General features: G+C 48.4%; 2 protein-coding genes across 4 annotated transcripts; both read right to left on the bottom strand.

Annotated features, from left to right (window-relative positions):
• Window positions 1–88: 88 nt before the first annotated feature.
• On the bottom strand, window positions 89–11822 carry Slc35a2 (solute carrier family 35 member A2). 3 transcript variants are annotated; one of them, XM_036175331.1, is made up of 5 exons: window positions 11488–11805; window positions 9879–10061; window positions 4428–4579; window positions 1688–2421; window positions 89–388 (listed from the first exon to the last, which is right to left on the bottom strand). In XM_036175331.1, exons 1-5 carry the CDS (start codon window positions 11576–11578, stop codon window positions 361–363), a joined length of 1188 nt encoding a protein of 395 aa, XP_036031224.1. In that variant the 5' UTR covers window positions 11579–11805; the 3' UTR covers window positions 89–360. The 3 variants fall into 3 exon arrangements, 2 of the variants coding, with proteins under 2 accessions (XP_036031224.1, XP_036031225.1); XR_004943730.1 differs by having other exon boundaries at window positions 249–388; window positions 1145–2421; XM_036175332.1 differs by lacking the exon at window positions 89–388 and having other exon boundaries at window positions 553–1831; window positions 11488–11822.
• A 659-nt stretch (window positions 11823–12481) lies between these two features.
• On the bottom strand, window positions 12482–17779 carry Pim2 (Pim-2 proto-oncogene, serine/threonine kinase). Its single transcript, XM_036175465.1, has 6 exons — window positions 17397–17779; window positions 17157–17266; window positions 16215–16265; window positions 14327–14699; window positions 13708–13884; window positions 12482–13610 (listed from the first exon to the last, which is right to left on the bottom strand). Exons 1-6 carry the CDS (start codon window positions 17767–17769, stop codon window positions 13447–13449), a joined length of 1248 nt encoding a protein of 415 aa, XP_036031358.1. The 5' UTR covers window positions 17770–17779; the 3' UTR covers window positions 12482–13446.
• Window positions 17780–20585: the final 2806 nt, after the last annotated feature.

Below are 20585 nucleotides of genomic sequence, written 5' to 3'. Positions count from 1 at the left end.
GTGCGCCACCACTGCCCGACCCCCTTATTGTTTTTAATAAAAGCTTTTTTGTGTGGATCAGATCCATGAGGCTTGAGTGTTTCCTTTCTTCATTCGTTCCAGGCTTTCCAACCCAACTTGACAAGATGCAAAACACACTTTATTTGCAGAAACTCACCTAAGAAATACTGCAAAGATAGCAGGAGTTGAGGTGGGCCCATTAACAGAGGTTAGTCAGGTCAGCCCTATGTGGGGCAGGGTTGGTGGGGACAGGGGGTTCCCATGTCTACCTCACCCCTAATACTGATATAGAGTTTAGTCCCAGCTGGGCCAGGGCAAGAAGGGAGATCGAAGGCAGGCCAGCGTCTTCAATTCCAGCAGCTACGAACCCTTCACCTTGGTGAGCAACCTGTGGTGGAAACGGGAAGGAAAGAGAAACAGAAAGCTGGGCTGGGCTGGCAGCTGGGTTTCCTGAGCAAGCGAGGGTGGTAACAGTAAGCTAGGGAATCTGGGGTTAATAATGGGGCTTGTGTGGAGAGAGCGGGCCCCTGGGTCAGAAAGCTACACATGGACTAAATAAATACAACATCTTTATTTGGCATTGGGTATCCTGACATAGGTTCATTACAGTTCCTTAGAAAACAACGCCCCCCCCAAAAAAAATCAGAACAAATTAATCAAAAATAAAGATCCAGTGGCCCTATTTACAAATAGCAAAGACAGCCCAGGCACCTCCCATGCATGTATTTATGCGGACACAGACACACATACACATACACACGCATACACATCTGGGTTACAGTTAAGGAGTTAATAAGCTTTGGGGAGCACAGGGGTGCAGGTTCCATGATTCGTCAATTCTGACAGCCACCATGAAGTAAGGGTGTTTTAAACAGCCAGTGGGGCTGCAAGAGTGGGATTGGCAGCTTCACTTTCCCTCTGCGGACGTTTCAGAAGAGAACCTTTCCTCTTTCTCTTCAAGTACACGAGATTCAGCCACTTCAGGGACCTCCCCTCCCCATTTCCCCAACACTCTGGATCATTCATCTGATTATATCACAGATCCCCAAACTCTGAAAAGTGAATGGTGCTTATTGCACCCTCCCCCAGATGAACTGATGCAAAATTCTCAGCTTGTGCCTCTCTCCTCACTCCAGGCACTTACAACAGGCTGATCTTCAAGGTCTCTGTAGCAGGGAAACTGCCCCAAAGCCACATCAGAGACCAAGCTGTTGATATGATCCAGGGTGATGGTGCAGGAGAGAAGGCCTCATAGAATAGGAAATGGAACCCCACGAGTAGTCATTAGTCGTTACTGAAGAACTGCAGGGCTTTTGTCCAGTCTGCTGGATGGCTGGGATGAACTGTCCCAGGCATGAGAGACAGGACATCTCCAGCAGAGGGTCGTGGGGAAAAGCCTGGAATAGCAGTACCCCAACCCTTTTCCCAAAGAGGTTAGCCTGAGCCAGAGAAAGCAGCTCTATAAAGCTCCTTCAGGAGAGGGGAATCCATGTACCAGGAAGGTTCATGTGCCATTCGGTCCTAGTTTCATATCCCTCTAGAAGGATGGGAGAAAAACAACCCTCGAGCCCCACAAGAGTCAGGCCCTGGCAACAACTTTGAACCTGCAGCAGCCCAACCCCCTCCAGCCCAACCCCCTCCCCTGGCTCCCCCAACCACCACCAGCTCTCACTTCACCAGCACTGACTTTGGCAGAAAGGGTTCCGTGATGAGGTCTCCTCGAGAAGACAGCTGCGGTGGTGGTGGCTGCCCAGGAGGCTGCTGGTGAATGCAGGGCCCAGAGGCGGAGGCAGAAGCAGAAGCTATGGCTTTGACTGCACCTCGGGGAAGGCTGTAGAGGTAGACGGCACCAATGACAAGCCCAGCGCCCAGGGCAAATAATGGGTCCAGGTGGAAGCCAAAGAGGCGAATGGAGGCAACAGTGGAGAGCACAATGGACAGGGAGGTGGCAAAGCCCTTGAGGATGTTGTCAGCATACTTGACAACAAAAGCCACCAGTAGCCCACCAAAGGCTTGATTTAGTACCACACCCCAGACAGCCGGTGTGTACCCAAAGAAGAAGCCTCGACGGGCCACAGCAGTGCCCTCAGCCCACCAGAGCCCCACCAGGCCCAGTGCTGTGCCAAAGAGGCCTAGCTGTAGGTTGCGCAGCCACACAGAACCTGAACTGCCTTTGAGGATCTTCTCAAAGTATACCCCTGCGAAGCCTGAGGAGAGACAGGAGGCCACAACAGCTGCTAGTCCTGCCCCGGGATTCTGATCCAGTGGCCGTGGGCCACCCCCACCAGCTTGCTGTGCCTGGACAATGGCAACACCAGTGAAGAGCAGCAGCAGAGAGGCCCACTGCAGGCGTGAGAGGCTGCGGTTCAACATGAGCACGGAGAACAGTGCCGTAGTCAGGATCTTCAGCTGATACGTCACCTGCAAGTTGTGTAGGAAAGGCACTGAGGGCCGGCCCCAACTCCCAGAAAGTGCAAGGGCTGGGGGACAGCACCCACCGTGGGCCTTCAGACAATGAAAAGGATAAGGTGGAGTCCATGGCAATGAAATTAACCAGCCAGGCAGCGATGGTGCATGCCTTTAATCCCAGCACTAGGGAGTTCGAGGACAGGAACCAAAACTACACAGAGAAACCCTGTCTCGAAAAACCAATAAATAAATAAATAACAATAAAAAATTAACCAATCACTGACTACTGACTAATTTGTGGCTAAGTAGTTCCCAAAGACCCTCCTAGATAGCTAGGGATGTAGTCCAATTGGTAAAGAGCTCACCTAGCATACACATATTGCTACCAGGTGCAGTGGCATACACCTGTAATCCCAGCACTCGGGGAATGGAGGCGGGAGGATCAGAAATTCATCCTTGGTTATGTAGAGTCAGAGGCCAGTCTGGGCTCGAAATCATCTCAACAAAGAACCTCCCAATGAGTTACAAAAAGGTAGCTGTGCCATAATGTCCCAGGCCACACCCAAATCTACAACCCAATCCTATTTTCCCAGCTATGTGACAGGGACAAATCACCTGTCCTCTCTGAGGCCTGGCATTATCTCTATAAAGTAAAGCTGATGTATGTAAAACACCTTCAAGTAGGTGATGAATAAACAGAAAGCTTTGTGATGAAGGAAGTCTTCAGACAAATGAATCAACCACAACAAAGCCAGAAAATACTTCTTGGTTACTATGTATCCAGCTTGGGTCTGGGCACTCCATCAGAAATAGTGCATTTAATCTTCACAACTACCTTGGAACCGAACACCACTATAACCTGCAATTTAATGATGAGAAAACTAGACCTGGTGGCCCATGACTGAAATCACAACACTTAGGAGGTGGAGTAAGAATCATGAGTTCAAGGCTAGACTGATCCTGTCTCACAAACCAAACAGAAAATAAAGCTGAAGACATAGCTTAGCTGGTAGTTTTGCTTAGCAGGCACAAAGTGTTAGGTTCGGTCCCTAGCTCCTCATTAACAGGGCCTGCTGCCACACACCTATAATCCCAACACTTGAGTGGTTGAGGCCCGAGGATCACAGCATATTACATAACAAGACAATAAGACCTTGTCTAAAGAAAACAAGATGAAATAATAAAATAAAATAAGGATGGGCAGAGAAAGGTAAGTGATTGACACCCCCCTCCCATGGTTAGAAAGCAGCAGCACTGGGATTTGAACCCAGGCAACCTTGCTGTAGTATCTAGGACCTTTAATCAACCTTTTGTATACAAGACTATCCACAGATGCCATAGCCTTATCACTAAGCACTCAAGGATTCTTTCCAGGTATTTCTTTGAGTGTACAGATGTTTTGCCTGCATGAATATCTGTGCACCACATGCATGGCTAGTGCCTTTGGAGGTGAAGGGGGCATCAGATCCTCTGAAAATGGGGATACAAATGGTTGTGAGTTGCCATGTGGTGCTGGGAATCGAACCTGGGTCCTGCAGAAGAGCATCTTCTTTTTTTATTATTTTGTTTTTTTTGTTTGTTTGTTTGTTTGTTTTAAGACAAGGTTTCTCTGTGTAGCTTTGCACCTTTCCTGGAACTCACTTTGGAGACCAGGCTGGCCTCGAACTCACAGAGATCCACCTGCCTCTGCCTCCTGAGTGCTGGGATTAAAGGCGTTTGCTACCACCATCTGGCTAGTTTCTTTACGAAGTCCTCAAATTCCAAATCCTCCTGCTTCAGCCTCCTGAGCGATGAGTTTGCAGGTATATGCCACCATGTCTGGCCACAGGCATATTTTCCGTTATCCCAGCATCCCCCCGCCCATTCCCAATTTCGACACATACGGAAGCCAACGTTGAGGGCATTCCAAGAACATTCTGAAAGTGACATAGTTCCTGCGCTCTGCAGACCACCTCCCTCGTCCCAGCTATATCTCCCTCCCCCAGGCCCCCTGGAGCTCTGCTGGGCTGGGGGCTCACCTGGAAAGTGGCGGCTGGCAGGTTGGAGATGGCGACATACTGGAGGTTATTCTGCAAGGTATAGATGAGAGACGGCACCGCGAGCTTGAGTGTGTCCACATACTGCACCAGGACAGCCTCATGGAGGAAGAGAACTAGGTGCTTCACATTACCTATGCAGGAGGAGGGTCTGCTGAGCGCTGGGCCCAGGCTTGGCTCCTCTCTGTCCCTCCCAGTCCTACTTCCATCACCACTCAAGGTCTCTTCCCTCCTAGCAGCTCACACTACACAAGTACAACAGAGCCAGTGAGAATTGAGTTTGGCGTGGCGGCGCACGCCTTTTATCCTGGCACTCCGGAGGCAGAGGCAGGCGGATCTGGTTAGTTTGAGGCTAGCCTGGGCTACAGAGTGAGACATTGTCTCAAAAAAAAAGCCTTTCTGCTACTCAACTTGATGGGTGCAAAGGGTAATAGGGATATATATAGTTCAGTGGTGGGGTGTTTGCCTAGCAGATGTGTCCCCAGGTTCTATCCCAACACTGTAAGAAAAGAAAAACAATGGTCACAAAGCTATTATCTATCCCACTATGCCTGCTAATCAACCACATTTCACCCACCTGAGAGCTAGCTCCCTGGCATAAGCCCATTTAGGACAAGCACTTGACAGGTCTGTACAATGAAATAATCATCAGTAACCAGAAGCGTGTGACAACAAAGAGCTTCTAGGTTCCTGGGCAGGGATATACAATTATCTCTCAGAAGGGAGGTTTTAGACTTTGTTTGTTTTGTGGTTATACCCAGGGCCTCACACACCACTGGGCTACACATCCAACCCAAGGCTTTTAGACATCCTAGCTCCTTAATGGTCCATGAGCCACTTGAGGACAGAATCCATTTCCCACTGAACAGATCTTTTTCTCAGCCCTAGACACAATAAGCTGCCCTTGCCCTATGGATGAACGCAGTCTTCTCAAAACCCAGTCTCTCAATGGAGCCTGGGCTGGCCTCAAATTCTCCTCCATCCTCCTGCCTCAGCCTCCTGAGTATGCACCAACATGCCCAGATGAATGCAGTCTTTTTGTTTGGGGGTGGGGGGGAGACATGGTCTCACTTTGTAGCCAAGACTGGTCTTGAACTCACAGAGACCCAGCTGCCTCTGTCTCCCAAGTGCTATGATTAAAGGTGTGTGCTACCACACCAGGCTTTGCAGTCTTGACCATTAAGTAGAAGTCTGGTTAAGAATTTCTCCAACTAATTAACTGAGCATCATTTCCTATGTAATAAGGCCTATGTAAAACTCACCACATTTTTATTTTTGGTCTTGATTAAATTCAAGACCCCCATGTGTGTTAAGCACATGTTCTACCAACTGATTTATACACCCAGCCCTACATCTTACTATTATTATTTTGTTTAGACAGATTTCATGTAACCCAGACTGGCCTTGAACTTGCTATGGATCCAAGGATGAATTCATCTTTTAGGTTCTACCTGAGGACAGTCACCCCTAGAAGATCTTCACAACCACTGCACAGGGTCCTAGGAATGCCTGTCTGACGCTGATCCATAAAATTCTCCCCTGCCCATCATAGCACTTATTTCAGTAGTAATTAATGGAGTTTCACCTCGTATTTTCCAGGTGTTAAAAAGGTAACGTGATGTATGTACCTCAAAACACATCACAAGTCCTGCCCAGCTATAACTGCACACCCTACAAAAGCTCATTCATGTTTCTGTGGAGGAGTATGTGGCTATTCACACACACAAGTGGAAAACTCAAAACCCAGGTCTACCGCGAGCTCGGCATCAGGTTAGGGTTAGGCTGCTGGTTATTTTGTTTTTTCAGACAAAGCTTTACTGTACAGCTGAGGAAAGCCTCTTATTCCAGTGCCAGGATCACAAGCACATAAGAGCTTTGCCTTTTGTAGAGATGGAGATGGCCCCTAGGGCTTCAGCACATGCCGAGCAAGTGTTCGACACTGATGGCTACGTTATCACTGACTAGTTCAAGGAAAAGCAGACTGAGCAGACACGATGACATGCCTGGATCTGTAGCACAAGCTATGCCAGAGGCTGAGGTAGGAGGACCATTTTAGCCCAACAGTTTGAGTGTAAGATTGGTCTAGGTAGCACAGGGAGTGAGATCTTGTCTCAAAGAAGGAAAGGGAGAGCAGGCCAGGTAGGCAAACGAATTAAAATTGGGGATCATCACGGTGCTGTATCCCTATAATCCTAAAATTTGGGGAGGCAAAGGCAAGAAGATCAGGAGTTCAAAATCAAGCGCAGTTAAAAAAACAGCCTTGGCAACCTGAGACTATCTCAGAAAATCAAAATAGGACCAGCAAGATGGCGCATCACGGTAAAGGTGCTTGCTGCCAAGCCTGATAACATGAATTCCATCTCCAAGACTCATAGGAAGGAGGGAGAGATTCAATTCTTTTAAGTTGTATACTGACTTCCACATGCAAGCATAGCACATGGATGCCCACTTCAAAAATTAATGATAATAGTAATAATAATAATAATAAATTGTGGAGATAAGCTATTGCTGCTGGGTGGTGGCAGCACACGCCTTTAATCCCAGCACTTGGAAGGCAGGCAGATCTCTGAGTTCAAGGCCAGCCTGGTCTACAGAGTTCTAGGACAGCCAGGGGTACACAAACTGTCTTGAAAAACTAAAACAAAAGAAGGCACTATAAATCTTTTGGGTCTCTGATTTTATGTGTGCACATGTGGAAGACAGGCTGATGTTGGGGGTTTTCCTCTCTCATTTCCACCTTACTTTTTTAAGATTTCTTCCTTTTTTGTTTAATTTGTTTGTTTTTGTTTTTTCAAGGCAGGGTTTCTCTGTGTAGTTTTGGTGCCTGTCCTGGACTTCGCTCTGTAGACTAGGATGGCATTGAACTCAGCCATCCACTTGGATCTGCCTCCCAAGTGCTGGGGTGCCACAGCCGCCCAGCTTAAGGTCCCTTTTTCTTTTATGTGTAGGAGTGTTTGTGCACATATGTATGCAGGCATAGTTGTGTACCATGTGGGCATGGCCCACAGAGGCCAGAAGAGAGTGTCAGATCCCTTGGAACTGGATCAACAAATCTTAGCCACCGTATGGGTGCAGAGAATAGAATATGGGTCTTCTGGTGAACCATCTCCCAAACTCCACCTTATTTTATTTTTTAAGGTTTTTTTGTTTTTGTTTTTGGAGACAGGGTTTCTCTGTGTATCTTTGGTGCTTGTCCTGGATTTTGCTCTGTAGCCCAGGCTGGCCTCGAACTCACAGAGATCCAACTGCCTCTGCCTCCTGAGCGCTGGGATTAAAGGTGTGCACCACCACTGCCCCGCTTTTTTAAGGTTTTTAAAAAATTATGCATATATGTTGTGTCTTTATACATGTATAAAGGTGCCTGTGGAAGCCATAGGCATTGGATCCTCTGGAACTGGAATTATGGGAGGCTGTGAGCCATCTGAACATAGGTGCTAAGAACAGAAATCAGCCTCTGCAAGAGCAGGACTGTGCTCTTAACTATGCTGAGCTATCTCTCCAGTTCTCTCCACCTTATTTTTTGAGACAGGGCTGGATATTTCGGCTAGATTGGCTGGTCAGGGAGCCCACACCATCTGCCTGTCCCTGAACTCACAAAGGTGAGCTGGGATTAGATGCATGCTACTATGCCTGAGTTTTATGGGGTTCTGGAGCTTAAACTAAGCCTTCATTATTGCACAGCAAGCATTTTACTCATAAAAGCCATCTTGTATGGTACTGGGAATTGAACCCATTGTCCTGAACAAGCTAGGCAAGTGCTCTACAGCTGAGCTACATTTCCGGTCCTTTATTTGTAATGATGTGTGATGTGTGTGAGTATGGGCATGCACATTCCATGGTGCAATTACAGAGGTCAAAGGACAATTTAGAGGCAGAAGTCAGTTCTCTCTTTCCATCATGGGTCCTGGGGATAGAGCAGGCTGTCATGCCAAGAGCCTTCACCAGCTGAGCTATCTTGCCAATCCTATGTTTTATTTGGAGACCGGGTCTTACAAAGTTGACCAAGCTAGTACTGAACTTACGGTCTTCCTGCCTCAGCTTCTCAAGTAGCTGAGATTACAGGCCTGCACCATCAGGTCTTGGCTTTGTTTTGTTCATTGGTAGTCTGGATTTTTTGTTTGTTTTGAGACAGGATCTTGCTTCAGCCCAGGAAGACTTGGAATTTATGATCTTCCTGCCTCCTGCATGCTGGGATTACCGGTATGAACCACCATACCCAGCTTTATTATTTTATCATGTATGATCTTCATTACGCTTCCTTTTTGAGATAGTGTTTCAGATAGTTCAAGCCATCCCTGAACTCACTATGTATTCAAAGATGACCTTGAACTTCTGATCCTTCTGCCTTAGATTATAGGCACTTATCACAACTGGGTATCAAACCCGGAGCTTTATGTATGCTAGGCAAGCACTCTATGAACTAAGCTACTAAAACCCCCAACTCTAGGTATTATCCTTTCATTTATTTCTTGCTTGTTTTGAAGCATGGGAGCATTAAGTGTTGCTCAAGGTAGCCTTGAATGCATGGAGTTAGTTGATGATCTGCTTTGGTATGCTGATCAGCTGTGGTGACAAGTACGTGACACTCCAGCCAGCTGCTCCTATAAAGGTGCAGCTATGTAAAAGATAAATAGATAGCAGTGAGCGCCAATGCTGCTTCATAACAGGCTGGCCAGGAATTGAGAATTGACAACCTGGGTAATGTGCGGGGTTTTCATATTTTATTATTCTTTCTGATTGTGTGTGTGTGTGTGTGTGTGTGTGTGTGTAAAATGGGATTCTCCATTTTACAAAGTTTTTCTTTCTTTCTTTCTTTCTTTTTTTGAGACAGGGTCACATATAGCTCCTGTGTTATCCTGAACTTCCTATGTTATCCTGAGCTCCTGATCTTCCAGCTTCCACCTTCCAAGTGCTGTTACTATAGGCATGTGCCACCATACTTGGCTTACATGTAGCCCAGGCTAGCCTTGAACTCCCTATGTTATCCTGAGCACCTGATCGTCCAGCTTCTACCTTCCAAGTGCTGTTACTATAGGCATGTGCCACAATACTTGGCTTACATGTAGCCCAGGCTAGCCTTGAACTTCCCATGTTATTGAGCTCCTGATCTTCCTGCCTCCACCTTCCAAGTGTTGTTACGATAGGCAATGCGTCACCACACTTGGCTTCCATAGGATAAAGTTAAATCTCTGAATCACCCTGAGTATTCTGTTGCCTTGTGGACAGACTATCTCACTATTGCAGTTCCCAGGTGTATGGGATACACAAGCGGTGATGCAACTTCACACAGCTGGAGTGGCAAGGAAGCGTAGATGCACTTACACACTCTCCAAGCAGTTTTGGACATACCAGTATACTCTCCCAGCAAACAAAGCTCCCAGGTGCGCTTACACACAGGGAATCAGACCAACCAACCCCTTCCCTGACTCATACCCCTCTTCTGTGCGAAGAGCAGCAGGAGACAGGTGACACCTTTGAGCACTTCAGCCATGACTACAGCAGTGGTGGCAAAGAAGCGGTCCCCAGGCAGTGTGCGAGCATATCGGATGCTAAGGATGAGGGAGGCATTCTGGACCACCAGCACAGCTAAGGATATGTACTTGAGGCGCCGGTGAGCTGTAGGGAGTGGAAGGAACATAGAAGGATAGGGTCAGAAGTTGCTGGGGGTGGGGTACAGCCACCCACCTCACCCCTCTTTTCTCAATCAAAAACCTCTCAGCCACAGGAACTTCCTCTGCCTGCCCACCCTGACTCAGTGAGAGTCTAATTCCCTACCTGATTCCACACCCTCAGCTACTGGCGAATGTGTCAGACAGGGAGAAGTGGGAACCACTCTAGCCAGCTCTTAATCTGAAATCCTTGCTAAGGTGTGAGGAAATGACCTGGGCAGGCCCTGGACACACATATTCACTTTTCCCTCCCCCAGGAAGCAACTCTTCCTCAGAGCATTCCCCCTTAGTTATTGAATGCTTACAGTATGCCTATCACTGCACTAAGGGATTTACATGGATTCCCATCATTTGCTCTCTGAAGGTACTTTGAAACATCCCATTTTGTGGATGAGTAAATTGAGGATTTATATGAAGTGATGTTTCTACTTGAAGGACTGTCCCATAAATGGAATAATAGCCCAATATAATGAATGGGACAATTGTTTAAGATGTCCACCTCCTAAGGATTGTCCTACTTTCCCATTTCATATAATGGTTACCCAATGGTCTGATTACTTTAATCACACAAGGAAATCCTTCCCTACTCCATATAGTCCATCCTCTCTCTGCTGCACACCCTCCTCCCAGCCAAAGAATAATTCTTTGTTCTAGCCACACTCACAATGAGCTCTCTCTGCTATATAGGACTTGGCACCCTCAGAATGTTCTCTTCCTGACCTATAAGGAAGAAACCTTCCCACTCAACATAAATAGAACTATCTCCATTTGGATGGCAGATCCCCAGAACATTCTCTCCATGTAATGAAGGACAGTCTCATGCTCAAAATGGATCCACTAGTCATACAAGGATGTGCCCCACCCTGACAATTTATAAGGTCCCTTTATAAGGAAGAAGCCACCACCCTAAGAATCGTCTCTCCCTCCTATAAGGAAAAACTCCCACCCCAGAATCGTCTCTCCCTTCTGCAGTTAAGGATTGTGCACACCCCCAGAACATTCTCAGTGGTCTTAGCCTCCTCAAAGGAAATTCCCTACACATAACAGTCTTTATTTCCAAGTCCAGTGACCCCGCCAACACATACACCAATAAAACGACCGATTCCTATCTGCAACCTACAATGGTCTGTTCTCTCCTCCCTTCATCCCACAACATTCATTCTCTCTCTCTCTCTCTCTCTCTCTCTCTCTCTCTCTCTCTCTCTCTCTCTCTCTCTCTCTCTCTTTCTCACACACACACACACACACACACACACACACACACACGTAGATCCGTTCACACGAGATGCCGCTGTCACTTGAATCAAGGATCACTCCACCCCTAAGGATCCCGACCTCCGCCCGGCCAACTGCTCAGCCTCAGGTCATCTCACCCGCTGTTGCGGACCCAGGTTCCAGCGCACTCGCAGACACGGCCCCTGGCCCCGCCGCCGTGGTGGATCCGCCAACCCCAACCGCTGCCATGTTGGCATCTGCCCGTCCCGTCCCCTCGGCAACAGCAGGCTACTTCCGTATCCATCACGTCCGCTTCCGGACCTCCGGAGTGGAGGGCGGGGCATTAGCTGGGGCTGGAAGGTGGTGTACTTAGCCCGTTCCGAGCCTAATTCTAAAATGGTGGTTTCGGGCTTCCCAAATTTCGTCAAAACTGGAGACCCAGGGTGCCGCAGACCCCGTCTCCCGCAGCTTTTACACAGCTCTATTGGCCCGCTCGCGACACCAGACCCGGCCCACACCTCCCACTTGCCCGCCTTACTGACCCCGACTGTCCATACCACCTGCCCAAACCGCCCCGTGCTCTCATTGGTTCCGTTGCTACGCCATCTCGGCTTTTTATTGGAACCCTCAGATGGCACCACCCTTCTCCCATCAGAAACTCAGTTTTATTCCCATCTCCCAGCCAGGTCCCGCCCTCTAAGGGGGCCGTAGGCCAACTGGGAGGAACCGGACTTTCGAGAAGGCGGGACAAGCGAGCCACAAGCCAGAGGCTAGGTCCACTGTTGAACTAGAGTAGGTTGGGCTAGTCACCATAATAAAGGAAAATGAGGAGCAGGATTCAGAACAATTGACGCCAGGATTAGAGAAACCTAGGGAGGGGAGTTGAGGAAGATACAAAGGAGGAGCATGAAAGCATAGACAAAATTAAGATTTAAAGTTAAGAGCTACACAGAAAGTGCTAGAAAGATTCCAGGTGGAGCCTGGAATTTATTTTTGTGCAAGTAAATCCCAGCACTCCAAGTCTGTGGCTAGCTTAGGTTTCAAAAGATCCCATCTAAAAACAAAACAAGAACCGTCAAACAGGCCCAGCTCTCTGACTGGGTTTTTCTTCGAGATTCTTCTCCAGCGGTCCCCTAAACTCAGCATTCAGTATATGCTCCACTTGTGACTTCATTATTTATTAATTAAATAGGTTTCCACACATGGCTTTTTAAATAATCCAGGCAGGGGGAGAAGGGACAGGAGGGCACACCTGCAGCTCTCCTACCTCCAGCACATATTTACAGTTAGCCACTGGACAATCCTGGCTCAGGAGGAGGCAGCAAAAGTTGGAGAGGGGGGACCCCAGGAGAACAAACAGTAAGACTTATTTCCTCCATTCCATCCCCCCAAAACCATCCATCCCATCCTAGTCTCTGGTGGTGTCCGATGATGTCCATCTCCCATTCCTTCCCAAATTATGGAAGTAAGGTTCTTCTCACCAGAATAAGAGCACTTGGGATAACAGTAGGGTCCCCTCACCAAAAAAAATAAAAATAAAATTAAAATAAATAAACAAAAGAAAAAAAAGAAAAAAAAAGAAACAAAAAGCACTGGGATACTAATTAATAGGGCTTAATAGGGCATTACCTTCCCCAGAATAATTATTTTCTGGTCTAAGGCAGGCAAGCAGCAGCGGAATGCGATCCCAGGGTAAGGGCCCTTTTGCTAAAGAGCTGCTGGGGTATTTTAAGGAAAGCACCCTTGCCCGAGTGAGAGCATTTGAACTAAGTGTCTAAGTTTGTGTAGTAGTATAGGAGGTGCCAGTGTAGGGACTACAATGTCAGAATAAGAATCTTAGGGCCCAGAAGGGAAGGAATCCAACCAAATAAACATCCTTGACAGAACAAGAAACAAGTAACTCCCCTCCCAAACAAGGGACCGCAGGTTCAGGGAGGAGAGCTCCTTCACAGGAATGGGGTAGGAACTGGGCAGACTTGGCTATCTTCTGACCCCTGATCCTTATTCCCTGACCTTAGTAATACTGGATTTTTAACAACCTGTATAACCAGGTCAACAGATGTCCATCTATCCCTGTAGCATGACCATGGGATTCCAACCAGAGAGCCTGGCTGGGCCTAGGGAAGCAGGGACCAGGGTAAGGGGTTGGGGCTTCCTTTGGAGGGATTGATGGGTGCTTCTTCAGCTGGTGTTTTCATCCAAGGGTCCAGTAGAATCTCCTCCAGTGAGGGTCGGGAACAGGGTTTAGGGGCCAGGCACCGGCGGATTAGGGCACAGCAATCTGTGGGGATAAGAAGCAGAGGAGATTAGCAGTCAGCAAAGGGTCCCCAGTCCTGGGAGGAAGGAGGCCTGTTGGCTAGGGTCAGTGCGGGCCTCACCTGGGGAGACATGAGCAGGGAAGTGGAGCTCAGCCTCTAGAATCTCCTGGTCCCTCTCGAAGGGAATGTCCCCACAGACCATGTCATAGAGGAGGACACCTAGTGACCAGACAGTCGCTGGGAGGGCATGGTACTGGTGTCGAGAGATCCATTCTGGAGGGCTATACACCCTGGTCCCTGCACACAAGCCAAGGATTAGATCTTTCTTTGATGATGCCCTTCCTCAACCCCTGTGTCCCCCCTACAATTGTGAACTGTGAATTAAAGGAGAGTATCTGCTTGTGGGAGCAGTAACGATTCAAATTTAATAGCAGAGTCTTGTCAGCAGCGAAATAGCTTAAAAAGAGCACTTCCAAGTTAACAGATCACCTCACCAAAAGCAAACTCAAACAAAAAAACCAACTAACAAGATCACCACACTAAAAAATAAGAGCCCAGAAGGTTAAGGAACTGTAAGATGAACTTTATCCGAGATCTAGGCTTGAGAATCAAGAACCTTAAAGGGGACAATATAGGTCAAAGGTTACAAGGACAACCCAATACTAAAGCTCAAAAACCAGAAGAATTAAAGATTAAAAACAGCCCTCCCACTATAAATTGTAGGGAAGAAAAGCCTTACCATCAAAGTCTGTGTACGGTTCATCATGCAGCAGGGCACCAGAACCAAAATCAATGAGCTTAATACAACCACGGCACAGGTCTATCAGGATGTTCTCATCCTTGATATCACGATGGACAACTCCACGGGCATGGCAGTGCTGGACAGCTGCCACTACTTGGGTAAAGAAGCTGCGGCTACGGCTTTCACCCAGTGGGCCCTTCTCCGTGATGTAGTCAAAAAGATCCTGGGCGGGCATAGGCCGCTCAAGGACCAGCATGAAGCCCTCTGGTGTCTCAAACCAGTCAAGCAGGCGTATCACACCTGGATGCCCATTGCCTTCGCCCACCTTCCACAGCAGTGCTACCTCAAGTGGACAAGTGACTGAGTCTGACTGGGGTGGGAAATGAAAAGGGGGGAAAAAAAAGAAGGTAGATGTTAAGTCTGTAGCCCTATTGTCAATATATTAAAGTCTATTTTCAGAGCACTGATTTTGGCCGTTAGCAAGCCATTTCCCTTCCTAGACCTCAGTGTCCTCTCAAAGGCTCAAACCCATTGGAGTGAATAAGCAGAGACCATATACATCTGGCGTGTAGCAGCTCAGTAAATATTTGAACAAGTTGAAGTGTTTTCTTTTTAGCAGGGAGGGAGTTTGAGACAGGAACTGTACATAGACCAAGCTGGCCTGGAACTCAAGAGATCCACCTGCCTCTACCTCCAGAGTGCTGGGACTAAAGTGTGCACCACCATGCCTGGCTTTCAAAGTGTTTTCTAATTTAAGTCCCCTCCCCATAAGCACTATCAATCATGAGGTATATTTGCCTGTCTTGTTAGCCAACATCCAGATCAGGGCAGGTTTTATGCACACTAGATACTCCATAAATGTTTGTAAATGGAAGTACAGCAAAGAGGGGCTAGCACTGAAAAATAGTTAAATACTACTAATGTATAGTGTTGAGGGACCAGCAGCGCCCAGTAACAGAGTAAGACTCAGTATGCTAGACAAGAGCAGTTAGTAGAAGAGATCTAGTACATAGTGAATTCTAATAAATGTACTTTGCAAAGTGCCTATAATGATGCCACTGCATGGCTGTTCTCTGGCTTTTAAATTTTGTCTCATTTTTGAGACAGGATCTTGCCATGTAGCCCAAGCTGGCCTCAAATTCCCCAAAATCCTAGCTGCTTGAATGTTGGGATTACAGGTGTGCACCACCGATCCTGGCTTTCATTTGTTCAAAACAGCTTACTGTGATTAATTGCAAAGGACCTGGCACAAAGCAAACATTTAATGAATAAAATGTTTTGTCGGTCTTTCTAATCAACTAGCACAACTCAATAATGCCACCACCCCCACCCCCAACCTGAACAGGCAGTGCGAAGGGTCTTGCTGCCTCAGGTGAGGCCCTTTACAGGCCCACTAACTTGCACAGTCGCAGACAGGTTTTCTCACGGAGAAGCAAATTCAGTTACTGCGCAGGCTCACCCTCCCTCTCCGACCCAGGGCCGGCATAGACTGTCTGAAATGCACGCCAGGGGGAGCTCTCTTACCTACAATTTGCCCAGACCCGCCCTGATGTCCGTTAGCGTTCTCCGGGTGGCAGGAGAGAAGCAGCCAGCATCACCATGACAACCAGTGACCTAGGCCCCTCCTTCCCCACCAGCATGTCCTGTGAACAGCCCCAGAAGCCGTGTTTGGAAGAAGGATGCAAAAGGAGAGTTTGAGAGGAGAATCAAGAGCTCTGGGGAAATTGAGGTGAAATCAGTACTATCACATAAAGGCAGTAAACACAGGCTGGTGGGGTTCTCACGGTTTCAGGGCCCAGGGAATCATATATCCCCTAGAAAAAAAATCAGGAGGTGAGTTCGGTGATGGAGTCCACGGGTCATGACGTACACCAAAGACACTCACCACGGTGGACCAGCCAAGCACACGGTTCCGGGAGATTACTTTGATGGCCACCTAGAAAAAATGCTGAGATAAGGGGGCCAGCCGGTGATCCCAGACTCTCTACTCAATCTAGACCCTCTGCCTAATTCCAATCTCTGCACTCTGGTATTTCCAGTTCTCATACATATCACACCCACTGGAGCTCGAACGCCTATCCAGCACTCTGAAGTCCCCAGAAGCAAGTTCACTCCAGCCAGCTAACATCTTTACTCCTGAGCTCTTGTCAGGAAAGCATGAAGACCCCCCTGAAATTCAGAACGGAGTTTTTTTGTCTTTTGTTTTCTCTCTTTCCCACTGTCTCCCTACACCTCCCCCCCAAAAAAAACCCCGTGATGTTGGTATTGAACTCAGTGCTTGTGAATGGTGGACAAAAGATCCACCATTGACCCAAATCCCCACATTCAAATTCTAAGTTTTTTGACATCGCAAGCCGTCCTCCATCATCCTACCCATCTCCAGGACACAACAACCCTGTATCTGGATTCTTGTTCTCACGACTCCACACTTAACACCTACTTAAAAAAAAAACCACTTTCCCAGACACACATACGCACACACAGACACACACACAGACACACACACAGACACACACACACACACACACACACACACACACACGCACGCACGCACGCACGCAAATTCCGTGGATCTTGGGGTCGAGTCCTGAAGATATGCCCCCTTCTCAGTAGGAATACCCAGTCTTCCAGAATTCTGCCCACCCTCATACCCACCTGAACTGCAGACAAGCGCGAGCACTCACACACATAGCAACCCTGCTCCTTATGACTCTACTACACATTTGCAGGCTCCCCACTGGAGCAACTGGCATCTCCGTCCCCGCCACCCCTACCACCATCCTTCGCCCAAACACCTGACCCTCCCAGAACCCCTGTAGGGGGATACCTGACGTCTATCCGTGACGCGGTGTCCCGCGAAGACGGTGCCAAAGCCTCCCTTACCCAGGAGGGGGCCAAGTCGGTATTCGGCCTCGAAAGCTGCCCGATTCTTGCCACCTACGCAAGCGGAGGCGAGAAGTCAGGGTGGCGGTGTACTCTGGTCCCAGCCGTGACTCTCTCGCCCCCACACCGGTATCCACCATTCCAGTCCACCCAACCTGCTTGTGTTACGGGAGGCTGCGCTCACCTGGAGGCTGCGTGGGGGTCACAGGGGGCGAAGGAAGCCCCTGCAGAGGTTTGGTCAACATGGAGGAGGCGCTGCGTAGATTGAGCCCGCTGAATCCGCTGAGCCCGCAGGGCGTGGATGCCCGGGGCAGAGCGGCCGGAGAGCCAGGGCTGGGGGGCGCCAGGGTGGAAGGCAGGGAATCTGGTGGCCCGGAAGCGCCCGCAGACCGCGCAGCGTTAAGATTCGTCGCGCGCGCCAGCCCCAATGCTACTGAGCCGGGGCACGCGCCTCCCGGAGAGTCGCCCTGCGCGACAGCCCCGCCCACCTGGCTTTGATCAATCCGGACGCGGCACCTGCTGTACCCCGGCCAATCGGAGCCAGTCCTTATTTGCATGCCACCATCAACGTTTCAAGTGCCCCTTATGCAAATACACGGCAGGTTCCTCCGCGGAGGCGGGGACTGTATGCAAATGTGGGGGCGGGGGCGGTCGCGCGCCCGCAAACACACACGCACAGACTCGCGCGCGCGCGCGCGCGCGCACACGCACTCACGCACGCTCGAACAGGTTCTGGGAATCCCTTTGCGACAACCCGTTTGTTTTGGTTGTTGGTGTGGTGGGGTGTGTGTACACACTTAAAAAAAATAGTGCAGCCTCCTTTCCTAGGGCGCAGGTTTGTCTTCCAGGCTTGGGATCGGATACTATGCCAAGCAAGCTTTTAAAAAAATCTAGAACCTCATTCGGGGGGGGGGGGGTGGGCAGTGGTGGCACTCGCCTTAATCCCAGCACTCGGGAGGCAGAGCCAGGCGGATCTCTGTGAGTTCAAGGCCAGCCTGGTCTACAGAGCAAGAACCAGGACAGCCAGGACTGTTATATGAAAAACCTTGTCTCAAGAGGGGGAAAAAAAAAAAAAAGATTCAGAGCCTGGAGCTAGGCAGGATCCTATCAAGCAAGAGTTTTCTCACCCAAGTTCAGTCAGCTTTTGCTCAAAACTGTAACCAGGCCCTTATGGAAGAGCTGGTCCATTCTTCAGGGAAGGATAGCTTATTTATCACCACCATGACAAGGGGAGCAGGGCAGTCAACGACAGTTTGGCACCCGGAGGGTGTTTTTGTTTTGTTTTTTAATTGTCATTATCCTACACAAACCTGGTTATACTTAGCCGTGGACCCAGTCAGTGGGTCTAGAATATGTAATGGCAAGAGCTTGGTTCTTGTGTGAACTACAACTTCCTTGTAAAAGAGTTGGGAACTGAAAGGCTGAAGAAGTGGTACAACTGCCCCAGTCACGCCTGTGTAAATATCCAGAGGGCCTCATGTCCAGGAAGACAGCCACAAAACCCTAAATATACATGGAAAGCTAGGCATTGTGGAGTACATGTGAAATCCGTGTACTCTGTGTGCTGAGTCAGGAGGACCATCATGTATAGGTGGTCAGACTGGGCAACATAATGAGACTGTGACTTAAAACCAAAAGAACTGCAGGTGAGATGGCTCAGAGGAAACGGGTATTTGCTACCAAGTCTGCCAACCTGTATTCAATCCCCATAAGTTATTTTTTGACCTCCAACCGCATGTGGAAGTCACATACTAACACAGACATTCATAGAGGGAGGGAGGACCATCAAAGATACAGTCAGATATATTCAGGCGGACTTGTCCTAGACCTAGATGCACATGAAGATACACCCAGAAAACAATATCCCAGAAACACTCAGTGATATATATGACTTTACTCATACTGTCCCATGGGGTCAATTTATACCATATGTCCCACCAGAAATTGACAAACTTGTTACAAGCACAGCAGCAGCAGCACCAGATACCAAGATTTATACTGCCCCAGAAATGAGGGACCCAGATATTCTGTCACAAGAATATAGTCAGTCTCTCTCTCTCTCTCTCTCTCTCTCTCTCTCTCTCTCTCACACACACACACACACACACACACACACACACACACACACACACGCACACCAAAGCAGGCATGTAGTGATCTAAGAGCAGCACATAGATAAGCAATGTTACAAAAATAGATCCAATCACATACACACTATCAGACGTGCAGCCTTATCACTGAAAGTATCCAGACAAACTACAGATGCACCGTTAGTGACAGGCCCACGCAGACATGCACTTCTCTCAGATACCAGACACAAACTGTCATGGGCAGCGAGCGTCCCACACTCAGTCACCATCTGACACACCTGGAAACAAGCCCTCATCAGACACAGACACATACACACTCAGCCAGAGACACTGAAATGCAGAGAAACTGGTAGATTCACTGTGGTCACAGGCACAGATATACACACAAAGCCTAACAGTTACATTTAATTTCCCTTAATTCATCCAATGTTACTAGGTGTTTTACTATGAGGTTGACAGGCTTTAGTGCAGGGGTAGATCTTAAGACACGAACAAACAAGATAAGTAAGCATCACAGCCCCAGCCCAGAAGTTTATTTCTAGTACAGTTATTGGGGATAGTTGTAGACAGAAGGGAGAATGTGAATGAGATCACACGGGGTTTTCTCAGGTGACCCCTTTGTCTTAAAAGACAAATAAGGATGGGAGCTGAAGACAGGGTTAGGGGAAAGTGCAAGTAAAAGCCAAGAGTAGCAAGAGGCAGGCTGAGGCCAAATGGTACAAACTTACAAAATACGGTAATATCCCACCCCTAAGTCTGGTAATAACCCCAACATTTGTGCTCTGAAACTGTACCAGGTACGGTTCCCAGTAGTACATTATTGACCATACACATTCTCTGTCAATACTCACAAATCAGAGAGCATGAGGTAGCAGACATTAATCACCCCTGTAGTTGCAGATGGGGCACTTTAAACTCAAAGACAGCCCAAAGCCACACAGCTAGAAAATGCAGATAGATTTTAAATCAACCCTCTTGGCATGCTCATGCTTGACCATGTATTTCAGATACCCTGCAGCCACCCACTGGGCAAACCATACCCTCACCTGTGGGGCCACCACACACAGCCTTCTGCAGGGGCCCCACTGAGGCATGGTGGGGGAATACTGTTTTGAGAAAATCTGAGGAGGGTCAGCCAGCCTTCTCAACCTGGGCTTTACAAACCCTAGGAGGGATGGACAGAGGTGTCAAAAGAACTTGGAAACGACAACAAAAACAGATTTAGCCATTTCATTTTCCAGCTTCTTAAAACCCAGTCAGGCAGGGGGCACCTCTGGTCGCTT

Source organism: Onychomys torridus, chromosome X (genome assembly GCF_903995425.1).
Source record: "Onychomys torridus chromosome X, mOncTor1.1, whole genome shotgun sequence".
NCBI classification, from domain to species: Eukaryota; Metazoa; Chordata; class Mammalia; order Rodentia; family Cricetidae; genus Onychomys; species Onychomys torridus.
The sequence above is the reverse complement of the archived record's forward strand: the minus strand, read 5'-3'. Positions and strand labels throughout refer to the sequence as shown.